This window comes from Hemicordylus capensis, chromosome 3 (genome assembly GCF_027244095.1).
Source record: "Hemicordylus capensis ecotype Gifberg chromosome 3, rHemCap1.1.pri, whole genome shotgun sequence".
Classification (NCBI taxonomy): Eukaryota; Metazoa; Chordata; class Lepidosauria; order Squamata; family Cordylidae; genus Hemicordylus; species Hemicordylus capensis.
Window position 1 is genome coordinate 275,264,436 of NC_069659.1, and position 11,438 is coordinate 275,275,873.

General features: G+C 42.0%; 1 protein-coding gene across 8 annotated transcripts in view; it reads left to right on the forward strand.

The window, feature by feature from the left end:
- Nucleotides 1–11,438, forward strand: part of GPAM (glycerol-3-phosphate acyltransferase, mitochondrial) — a 68,005-nt gene that overhangs the window by 47,618 nt on the left and 8,949 nt on the right. For 7 of the 8 annotated variants that reach the window (XM_053306002.1, XM_053306007.1, XM_053306005.1 and 4 more), the window contains 6 exons: nucleotides 1,763–2,027; nucleotides 3,099–3,241; nucleotides 3,901–3,978; nucleotides 5,946–6,086; nucleotides 8,835–9,024; nucleotides 9,147–9,205. In XM_053306002.1, coding sequence (XP_053161977.1) covers nucleotides 1,763–2,027; nucleotides 3,099–3,241; nucleotides 3,901–3,978; nucleotides 5,946–6,086; nucleotides 8,835–9,024; nucleotides 9,147–9,205 — 876 coding nt within the window. The remainder of the gene's footprint in view (nucleotides 1–1,762; nucleotides 2,028–3,098; nucleotides 3,242–3,900; nucleotides 3,979–5,945; nucleotides 6,087–8,834; nucleotides 9,025–9,146; nucleotides 9,206–11,438) is intronic. The other variant, XM_053306008.1, reaches the window with a different exon arrangement.

Consider the following 11,438-nt stretch of genomic DNA (forward strand, 5'->3'; position numbering starts at 1 on the left):
GGGTCTGCCCATGTGTTGCCTCTGGTCTGTCATTGTTTCTCGGCCTCTGACTTGCATATGGGTCTTTGCTTCCTTCCCCAGTCACCATTCAAACTATTGCGCAGTGCTGCACTTTGGATCCAGTCCATGAAGGTGACGTTCTTGGTGGCGATTACATCCACCCGGCGGATGTCAGACTTTCAGGCCCTATCAGTGAAAGAGGACCTGTGTATTTTCTCCAAGGAGGTTGTATAATTGATTCCTGATCCTTTCTTCATTCCTAAGGTCAACTCAGTATTCCATAGATCAGAGGACATTTACTTACCGTCCTTCTGCCCAAAGCTGCAACATGACAAAGAGAAACAGTGGCAGAAGCTGAATGTGCACAGGACTCTATGCATCTACCTGGCTTGCACTGTATCCTTTCGAAGGTCTGACTCCATGTTTGTCTCATTCCAACCACACACTTGGGTCAGAAGTTCTTGGCAGCCACCACTGGTTGCTGGGTGAAGGTGTGTATTACTCCGGTATATGAGCTGCATCGTGTACTTGTACCACAAAGAGTAACAGCTCATTCCACTAGGTTGGCTTCCACCTTGGTAATATTCTCCACCAAGGCTTCTCTGGAAGAAATCTATAAAGCTGCTATGTGAAAGTCACCATCCACTTTTTCAAGGCATTATATGCTGGAGGTGCCCGCCTCCTCTAGGGCGGGATTTGGCCTGAGGATCCTGCAGGGGGTCTTGACCAGGTGGTAGATTGGGGCTGAGATTGTTCCCTCCCATGAGTGTTGAGCTGTGGCATTTCCCATGATGAGTGACCTCCTACACCAGCAAAGAAAGAATGTTGGGTACTCACTGTGAAGGTTTCTTCTTGCTGGTGTAATGGAGGACACCCATGCCCACCCAGGATTTGAGGTCCTTTATTCTGGTCTTACCTTATGCCTTCCTTAGTTATCCTGCTGTATCTCATATTCTGCTACCCTGTATGGTGCTCTGTATACCTTGTTCTTGTTTGTTTGTTTGTTCTACCCCTTGGTGTTTGTTAGTTTCAGTGGCTTAGGCTTTTTCAATGGAGCTGGAAGGAACCGCCCATAAAGGGCATATTAGTAGTTTATTTATGTAAGTCCTGCCTTCTGGAGCATGTGGATGGGGATCACCCACGATGAGTGACCTCTATTACACTAGCAAGAAGAAACCTTCATGGTGACTACTGCTGTTCCTTTCTGTCTTTGGTTTTGAGGAATCATCATGTTTTACTCAGAATAGGTGTTCCTATTTCAGAAAAATGGGTTCACTGGCATTATGCAGTCTGTCTTTGAACTTAGTCTTAAGACCTTGTTCTGCGGTTTTTGTTGGAATGAACTGTAAGCAGTCTTAGTTGGAATTCCTTAAGTTGTGGTGACTTTTAAGATACAGTCTTGTGCAGTTAAGAGATGAGAAAAGCACATGCAAGTGCTAGGATTGAGTCCAGTTCATACATAATGTTCAGTTTAGGCCTGTGTCATATTTGTGTATTTATGATTTTTCTCTGGGTGCTGTCAATAAGTGGAATCGAACAGCACAAACAATAATATCTGAATAGTTTAGGGGATGTTCAAAGTGGCAAAATGATTAGTTTTATAAGTAACATAGCAGCTTACTTGGACTACAATTGGAACCACTTTTTAATTCATATAAGCAGATATTGAAAGATAAGATATGGATGGTAGAGTTTTTTGCTAGCTTAAAATGGTTTTTGTAAAAGATTTTCTGTCTTCTATGATATGTTTGCTTTTGTCCAGGGAATTGATCTTTCCAAGCTGGTGGAAGATTTCTTTTCCATGAAGGAGGAGGTCCTGGCACGGGACTATGACTTGGGATTTTCTGGGAATTCTGAAGATGTTGTTATGCACGCCATCCATTTGTTGGGAAACTGTATAACTATCACAAACACCAGTCGGAATAATGAGTTCTTCATCACTCCCATCACATCTGTTCCAGATGTCTTTGAACTCAGCTTCTACAGCAATGGGGCACTGCATGTGTTCTTCAAAGAGGCTATCATTGGTATGTTCTAAGGCTGAATTGAAGAGTGATCTTTTTGCCTTCTCCTATCTTGAAACTACCCTCTCCCTGCCCTTACAAATCCTGAACAATACTCCAGGGGTCTTGTTCCTAGTAGACATGTTCCTCCTAATGGGCTAGGGATTTTGTTGCAGGAATTGTTTTCATTCTAATACTGAACTTGAGTGGTCCAGTGCCTATCAATTTGGGTGTGAAATGGAGCCACCCCAAAATATTTTTCTGCATACTTGACAAACTCCCAGGTATGCAGAAGTATATTAGTTTGAAAATTAATTTTTTTTTAAATCCTAAAGAATCAATTGGACAATCACTCATTCTCCTTAGTTTCTCTTATCGTGCCTAAAGAATTGGGGGGGGGATGAATTGACTTCATGGACACCCTAATAGGTTATAGTAGCTTGCAGAAGGGTGTTCAGGAATTATGAGTCACAGCATTAAAAGTGGAGGGAGAGCTCTCCTTCTTGCACTATTCAGGTTCCCCCCCCATTTCCACTTTACTGAAACTCCCCCCATATCCATACTGTATAGCATTCAGTCACACTGGTTTGGGACTAGTTGCCAGTTGTGTGCATTTTTCCTTCTTCTGCCCCAAATCGTGCAACAGGGCTCCACTGTTCCCTCCAAGGCATGCACACGAGTGCACACTCACAAAGTTTTTGGATGTCCACTCAGTTCATTTTAGATCCTGCTCAGGTTGAGTCAGGAAGGCTCCATTCTGAATGCACATGTGCGCACACTGCCTTGATACTGCCGCCCAGAACAAAACTCACTCCGCACAGAGATGAAAAAAATTAGAGGGACCACTATAGGGCTCCTTGTTGTAGGAGCTTGCTGGAACCCGAGTCAGAAAGCTGGGGATACACGACAACATTTTGGCTAATTCCTGAAACAATTGCTGCTTGGTTTTGCTGTTGACAATGAAAAGGTATTTGTTACTTTGCAAGAATGGTTTGCAAATGGTGTGTGTGTGTGTGGGTGTGTGTGTGTGTGTGTGTGTGTGTGTGTGTGTGTGTGTGTGTGTGTTTGAGGGTAACTATTTCTATATTCTTTCAGCTTGCAGTCTACATGCAGTACAGAATAAAAGACACAGAAATGGCATCAATGGAATTCCATCCAATGTGATTAGTCAGGAGCATTTGGTCCGCAAAGCTGCCAGCTTATGTTATTTGCTTTCCAATGAAGGCACTATTTCATTGGTAGGTTTTCTTATGGTTTCAGTGCGGGGTGGGTGGGACGGTTCTAATCTAAAACACCTTATTGCTGTGTCACTTGCATTGCGTTTCAGTGTTGAAAAACAAAGTGGCATGTATTCGAATTTCTAAACATCATAAAACTCTAAGATAGAAATTACAAGCACAACAAAGAAAAGGATAATAGGGTATGGATTTTGATCAAAGGCAGCTTCTCATGTGTGTTATAGGAGGCAAGCAGAATTTCAGGAAAATTCAGCAGAGGAACAATTCAAAGTATGTGGCAGGTGATGGAGTATATATGTGAAATGCGGTATTTTAACTGTAGGTATAAAATAGTGGAAATGGAAAGAATGGGGAGAAAACAGGAAATTGACTGTAAGTAGCAGAGGACTCTCATACAGTTGGTGCTAGATATACCAGATTGTGCCAGGTTTGCAGGCAAGAACATGATAGGAAATGAACACAGGAGTAGGGTACTGAATGTTTGCGAGAGATTGGTCTCTTCCCTCCTTAGCCACCTGGGGGCAATTCTTAGTGTGGACAGCAGCCAAGTGACTGTTTGCAAAACTGCAGTTAAGAATGGACAGGATGTTCTTCAAGGATAAAACTGTATGACAGAGGAGCTACCATGAGTGATTCATCTGATTTGTTCTTCTGTTTAGCCCTGTCAGCTCTTATGTCAAGTGTGCCATGAAGCAATTGAACGGTTCATACAATATGGCATTCTTGTGGTGGCAGAGGTAAGATCCTGGTGGTATATTTACTATGTATTTATTTAAATATTTAGTCTCCTGACTTTTTATCTTTGAGGGATGTATAGAACTAGAACAGTGCTGAAAGATCTTGCATACCTAAGTTTGCTACCACCTAATCAGTAATCTGTACCAAGCCCATAGCTAAACGCAACAAAGAAATCCAACTTTGGCACTCATTCTCAGCAGTTAATAAACTTGCAAACTTAGTGCTTTGTTGTTGCATTTGATTTTGGTTAGAATTCTACCAAAAGCACTCATCTGACCTCCTTCCTTTAAGATTAAGATAGTTCTGTGAATCATCAATGAGAATATGCAATTTGGCACTTGTTCCTCTAGAAGGCACTGTTCTCTTTGGTATTGGTTCATAGCTTTTTCTTTTGTTCTGTTGAACAGCAGTTAGCTTTCAGAACATGATACAGAACTCTTTTCCCGAAGGCTGGGGCTCAAGGGGATTTGGGGGGGGGAGAGAGGAAGTGTGTTCTGTTTTTTCTTCTTCATAGATATGAAAGCACTTGTACATTGTATACGCCATGGTATATCACTTGACTGTAGGAATAGGTGACAAAATGCAACTTGAAGAACAAAATTGCTGAGCTTTACTATATAGATAGAGATGAAAAACTTATGAAAGCTTTGAAAGCAGTGGAAAAAATATTTCTGGAAATAAAAACATATGCAGTACCAACGTAATAAACCTAACCCTTTGCTTTAACCAGTTAAAGTGAAATACATTCTGTATAATTTAGCATATTCAGTAAGTAGTACTGTTTGATATATTTATGAGTTAAAATATATCGTCTGTGTTAGAGATGGAGCTTCAGGCTTCTGCTTCATAAGCTACCTAAAAATGTTTAGGAGAAAATGAAAAGAAAGGAGAAAAGAAATCATCAATACTGCTGTAAACAAAAAGGAAAGTTGTATTGTTTGGGTTTAGAAACAATGTATGGCAGCATTCTTAGTTTGCAGTGATGACTGCAATACAAGAACAACATTGTTTCTACAGTTGTCTAGTTAATAATTATTTACAGGTGTGTTCACCCTTTGAAATTTGTAGGGAAATCCACCCCTACCCCACAGCCACACCAGTCATCCCTTTGGAGGGCAAGGGGAGGGCTCAGCTAAGAAACCATGTCTTTTAGTGTACTCTCTGAGCCTCTATCTCTTCCCACAGAGCAGGTTCAGCCTCTCAAGGAAATCACTAGGTGCAGACTTTTGGGTGAAGAGAGAGTACTGTCACAACAGGCATGTTAACTCTGAGCCACATTGTGTTTTTTGAGCACAGCTCATTCAGGACCAGTGTACTGCACTCTGCTGCTGGGGAGATATTTCACATTGACAGATGCAAGTGTTCTTATGTGCCACTCTTGCTGGAGCTGGTTGCTGCTTTTGAAGGAGATTTTTCAACATACCCTGGTGGTCCCCACCTTTCTGCTATTTGGATGCTAAGTGTGTTTACATACTGGGGATTCACTTAACTAAACAAGTGAATGATTTGATTTTCAAATTTTTATAGGAACCTCTGTGTTTCTGTAACAAATTTAGATTAATCCTGTTCAGGATTAATATACAAATGCATGTTAATAAACAAATTGCAAAAATAAAATAAAATTGTATTAATCTTTCAACCCTTTCTCCAAAGGTGAATTTACTAAAAATTTCATCAGCAGCCTTTTTACTCTTCAAATCAGAATTAACTTTATCAGAATCAAATGCCATCCCAACTTCTACTTGTTGAGATGGCTGACAAAAATTGCCCCACATACCAGCAAAGCCAAATCTCAATAAAGCATTGAGGACTCTTGTATGAAGTTCTTTTGTCTGGGCACCTCTCCTGAATTGGCCTCAGGAACATTTTTCTCATGCAGTTTAGCAATTGTTGCCTGATCATGGTGCAAAATGGCCCAAAAGGTGTTAGTCTGTAGGTTCTTACTGCTTTGTATTTCTGAATTAAGCAGGATGAACAGGATGATATTAGCCCTAGCCTTGCAGAGCAGCACTGGGAAAAGAAACTCCCAGAGCCATTATCCTGGAGGAGTGATGAGGAGGATGAAGACAGTGACTTTGGGGAAGAGCAGCGGGATTGCTACTTAAAGGTACTGCATCAGCTGTAGGAGCAACTGTGACACTTGTTAGGTGGTTCATATTTGTAGCTGTGAGTGGGTATGCGGGAACAGGAAATTGAAAGTTAAAAGACACGAGGTCAGCAAAGACTGGCTTTGAACCATCTCATTAGAAAGTAGAGTGGCCTTTATATGCCCACCTTGAAATAAGGGTATGCAGGCATGTTGTTTTTGTGTGTGCATTCAATCTACCTTAATTGATGATCCTGCTGAAACTAATACTTTTCTGAGATGTGGTGCAGGGAGAGTCGCCTTCTAATTTTTAACTGTTTGTTTTTAAAATTAGAAACACACACACACACACACACACACACACACACACACACGTGCTGATTAGAGGCAGTTCTTGTCTGTGAAGGGAGTTCGTAGACAAGTGCAAGTCGCCTTGCTGGTGTCTATAGGGTTGCTGTGAGGTGAGCCAGACCTGGTTTTATAGGTCAGCACATTATTTCCAATGCTGTGGTGGCAGCAGCTGTTGTATATGAGTTGGCAAGAGGAACTCTTTCCTTATGCTCTGTAGCCCATGATTTTCTGCCATTGCTGCAGCAGTGCCGGTGTGGGGCGTGGGATAAAGGTAGAGCATGTCTAGTGGTCCAGGCCTGCTCTTACCTTGCTCTGCCACGCATAGCAGTGGGAAAAGTTTGTTCCCATGGTTAACTCACTTGACATAATTCAGAGTGATGTTTCTGTGCCTGCCAGCTCATGTCTAAGAAACTGAGACTCCATATAGGAACTTGCTTCAAGATTGCTCCAAAATTGCATGTGCACCTGAGCTCCTATCCAAACGATGTCCATACACTGTGGTGTTGGACTGGAGAACTAGCCCACATGTACGCCATACTGCTTTTCTGCTGTAAATGCATGGAATCTTTTCTGAGCATTAGGAGTGCCCGCTTCCCTACTCTCTTGTCCCCCCGTCACCTTATTTATTTTAATTTTATTTTATTTCTTTTTATATTTCTATACCACCTTTCATTAAAATAATCTCAAGGCAGTTTACAAAACATTCAACAATATAAAACCATAAAAACTACACAATAAGAATTAAAAGGAAATATAAAAATACAAATCTAATTAAAAGTTTAAAAAACATGTATAATATAACCATAAGATACAAAACAGCAGCAAAAAACCCACTCATTTAAAAGCCTGGGTAAAAAGCCAAGATTTTACTTGCTTTCTAAAAACTGTGATGGAGACTGGGGAACGTAGGCTCACCAGGAGAGCATTCCAAAGTCTGGGGACAATGACTAAGAAAGGCCCTGTCCCACACACATGACAAGTGAGCCTCCGTCACTGTCGGCACACGGAGCAGGGCCCCCTCTGATAACCTCGTTGAGCGGGCCGAAACCCTTGGGAGCAGGCAGTCCTTTAGATATCCAGGGCCCAAACTGTTTGGGGCTTTAAAGGTCAAAACCAGCACCTTGAATTGAACCCGGAAACAAATTGGCAACCAATGTAGCTCTTTCAAAATGGGGGTAATATGATCCCAGTGGCAGCTCCGGATAACATAGTAGCTGCCACATTTTTCACTAGTTGCAGTTTCCAAATATTCTTCAGGGGCAGCCCCACATAGAATGCATAGTAATCCAGCTGTGCCATGACCAAGATGTGGGTAACAGTGGCCAGATCTGCCTTCTCGAGAAAGGGACACAGCTGGAGCACTAGCTGAAGCCGTGCAAAGGCACCCCTGGCTACTGCTTCCACATGAGCTTCCAAAAGCAGAGCCGGGTCCATTAGTACCCTCAAGCTGCACACTTGCTTTTTCAAGGGGAGTGCAACCCCATCCAGAAGTGGTAGAATCTCCTCATCCTGATTGGCTCTCCTACTGACCAATAGTATCTCTTTCTTGCCTGAATTCAATCTCAGTTTGTTAGCCCACGTCCAACCCATCACTGCCTCCAGCCCCTGATTCAGGATGTCCTCTGCCTCCCTAGCATCAAGTGACAAGGAGAGATAGAGCTGAGTGTCATCTGCATATTGTTTTAATTGATTTTAATTGTAAACCACCCAGAGACGCAAGTTCTGGGAAGTACAGAAATATTTTAAATAAATAATGAAATATTGCTGACAATTCAGTTCAAGTCCCTGGATGACCTCTCCCAGTGGTTTAATGTAGATGTTAAAAAGCATGGGGGACAAAACCAAATCCTCCAGGACCCCCACAGGCCAATGGCCATGGAGCCAAGCAGTAGTCTCCCAGAACCACCTTCTGGACCCTTCCCCCAAGATAGGGCCATAGCTACTCCAAAACAATGCCTCCAATCTGTATACTGTAGAGGCAATCCAGCAGGATACCATGGTCGATGGTATCGAATGCCTCTGAGAGGTCCAGCAGAACCAACAAGGAAGCACTCCCCCTTTCTAGCTTCTGGCGTAGGTCATCCACTACAGCGACCAAGGCAGTTTCAGTCACATATCCAGGACTGAAGCCAGATTGAAAAGGGTCTAGACAATCTGTATAATCCAAAACCCTCTGTAGCTGGGACCACGCTCCTTCACCTTGCCCCAAATGGGAAGGTCTATAGTTACCTACATTGGAGGGATCAAGGGAGGGCCTTGATGGTCTTAGGGTTGGTTAAAATACCTTGCTATACGTGTTTTGGATTAGGGCAAAGTTTCTGTCTACATGTGGTTTTGCTGCAATAATCCATTATACTTCTTTCCATTGCTTTGAAATGATTAACTGTTGCTTTTCTTTTCCCTGCCCATTTTATGAAGGTGAGCCAGTCGCAGGAACACCAGCAGTACATCACCTTCCTGCAGAAACTATTGGGACCCTTACTGGAATCATACAGTTCTGCTGCCACCTTCATCCATAATTTCAGTGGTCCTGTCAGGGAATCTGAATATCTTCAAAAATTACACAAATACTTGATAGCTAGAACAGAAAAGAATGTTGCAGTATATGGTATGTATAGAAACAGTGGCTTTCTGTGGAAAGCTGTCCTTGTGTTTAAATGTATTCTGTCTTTGTGTTTTAAAAGTTCCTGTATTCAACTTTAAATGTACTTCTCTCTTCTCTGCTTACAGCTGAGAGTGCCACCTATTGCCTTGCAAAAAATGCAGTGAACATCTTTAAGGACATGGGGGTAAGTATTTTGTTTGCTTTTTAGGGCCTTATGGCACAATCCTAAAGACCTTGCTCAGTTTTGGCTCTAAATTCACTGAGACTTATGCAGCTGTGGTTCTTTATGGGGCGGGGGGGGGGGGGGGGCAATAATTGCAGGCCTAATTATTAGCACATATTTTCCAAATTGTATTTTATCGCACAGGGAGTTGGGGTGAGTAAGGTGTACCAAGCCAGAAGATCTTAATGTGTTTAGCAGAATAACTGGAGAAAAACATCAAAGAAAACAGTCTATGCCTTAGGCAACAGCGGAGGGTGAACATTTGAAAGATCTTTATTTTAAAATGTAAAAGGTTTGTGAGAAGATAAGCATTTGTAGTCCCATATCTTTTTAAGCTGAATGTATCTCTACAGTACTGGCTCCCTTTCCAAGTGTCTGGATTGTGTAACAAATCTGAATTGCTCCTTCTTTCACCATCTCAGGCACGTTTTGAAACACTGCCACTTTGCCCTATCTAGATAAATGTTGCCATGGGACTACCAAACCATCTTAAGCTTGGCATCATGGACCTCTTGCCTATATTTTCCATTGTCATTAACGCCCACATATATCACAGTCCTTGGACACACTCTAACAGAAATCTAGACACTTTTATGATATGCACTAAGAAAACAAATTACCTTGCCTGTTTATGTAGCCAATCCTTAATTATAGACTATCCCACAACAGTAAACTATCGTCCAGCTTTTGGAAGTATATTCTAAGAACAGAGGATAGTTATGCAGAAGAGTGTTCTCCTTTTAAGGAATTATTTTCCACTTCAGTAGGTTCCATCTTGCTTCAAGACACTCTGTCCCCCCGCCAACATGTTTTCCCCCACCAAAAACACTTCCAAAATGGAACTACGAGTTCTAGTATTCCAAATATTTTTATACTGCTTTTCAGCAAAGGTTCGTTAAGTTTACACAGAAAAATAAATATTAAATAAGGTGGTTCCCTGTTCCCAAAGGGCTCACAATTTAAAAAGAAACATAAGGTAGACACCAGCAACTGCCACTGGAGGGATACTGTGCTGGGAATGGATAGGAGCAGTTCTCTTACAGTATACATGAAACTCCTGCCTCTGAACCGGTGTTGATGTTCATTCTCCCCCACTCTCTTCAACATCCACCCACCACCCTATACACAAAGCGATATACTGAGACTCTGTGCCCATTACTCCACACACGTATGATGCCTTCTATAACATGTGGCATATTTGCACACATCCAGTCTTGTAGTCCTCTTTTCATCCCCACAAAAAAAGAGAGGGGAGAATTGCAGGAATCTGTCACAGGCTCACATAGCTGTGTGCACATGCCCCAGGTCAAGTGTGGTGACATACACTTGAGGGGCATGCACCAGCTGATTGCCCACCTCATTTAAAGGATAACTAGTTGGTAAATATGATCTGATCTGAAAAACCTTGCTGATTCTCTACCTCGGTCTCCAGTAACTTCACATTGGCTTCTTGATGAGCCTGTAAATGCAATCTGTTCTTTATAAAATAATCAAGAAACTGAAAGTACTTTGGTGCAGTATTCTAGCCTGTGCCATAGCCACAGGACAATCACAGGTACCATCCCTCTTCTTTTGGAAGGATTTGTTAATATGTAACCTTAGATCAGCAAAATGTTTCAATAGTTTATCATTTTTATCATTTTTCTTGTAAATGTCATGATGTTAAATATTTCACTTTCAAAAAAAAGTCTAAAAATTATTTATCCATTCCATATATATCTAAATGTCTTCATACAGGAGAACCTTGTTGTTTGCGGAACCGCTGTTTGTGGTTCTGTGTATCCGCAGGGTGTCTCATTGATACCCATTTTCAGTGTCAGAGGATATGAAAGTGTTAAAACCCATATATCTGTGGTTTCTGGAAGGCTGGAAGTGACCCCAGAGGTCACTTACTCCCACCATTTTGTCTCCAGGGAGCCATTTTGTGGTTCCTTTTCTTACAAAAATGGACCTGTTTGACTTTTTTTTGTGGGGGGCATTCTGGGGACATTCCTGGGCACACAGGGGGATTCCTGGCCACATACAGACCCCACGGAGCACGCCACAGTAAGTCCCCCCCCGAGTTATTTTGCCATTTTTTTGTCTTTTCCCCCACCAGAACCTAAATCTCCCTTTCCCATAGCAATAATGATGAGGTTCTCCTATACTTCAGTATTGTGTCTCTTGCCTAAAAGCATAAATATGTCTTAAGTTC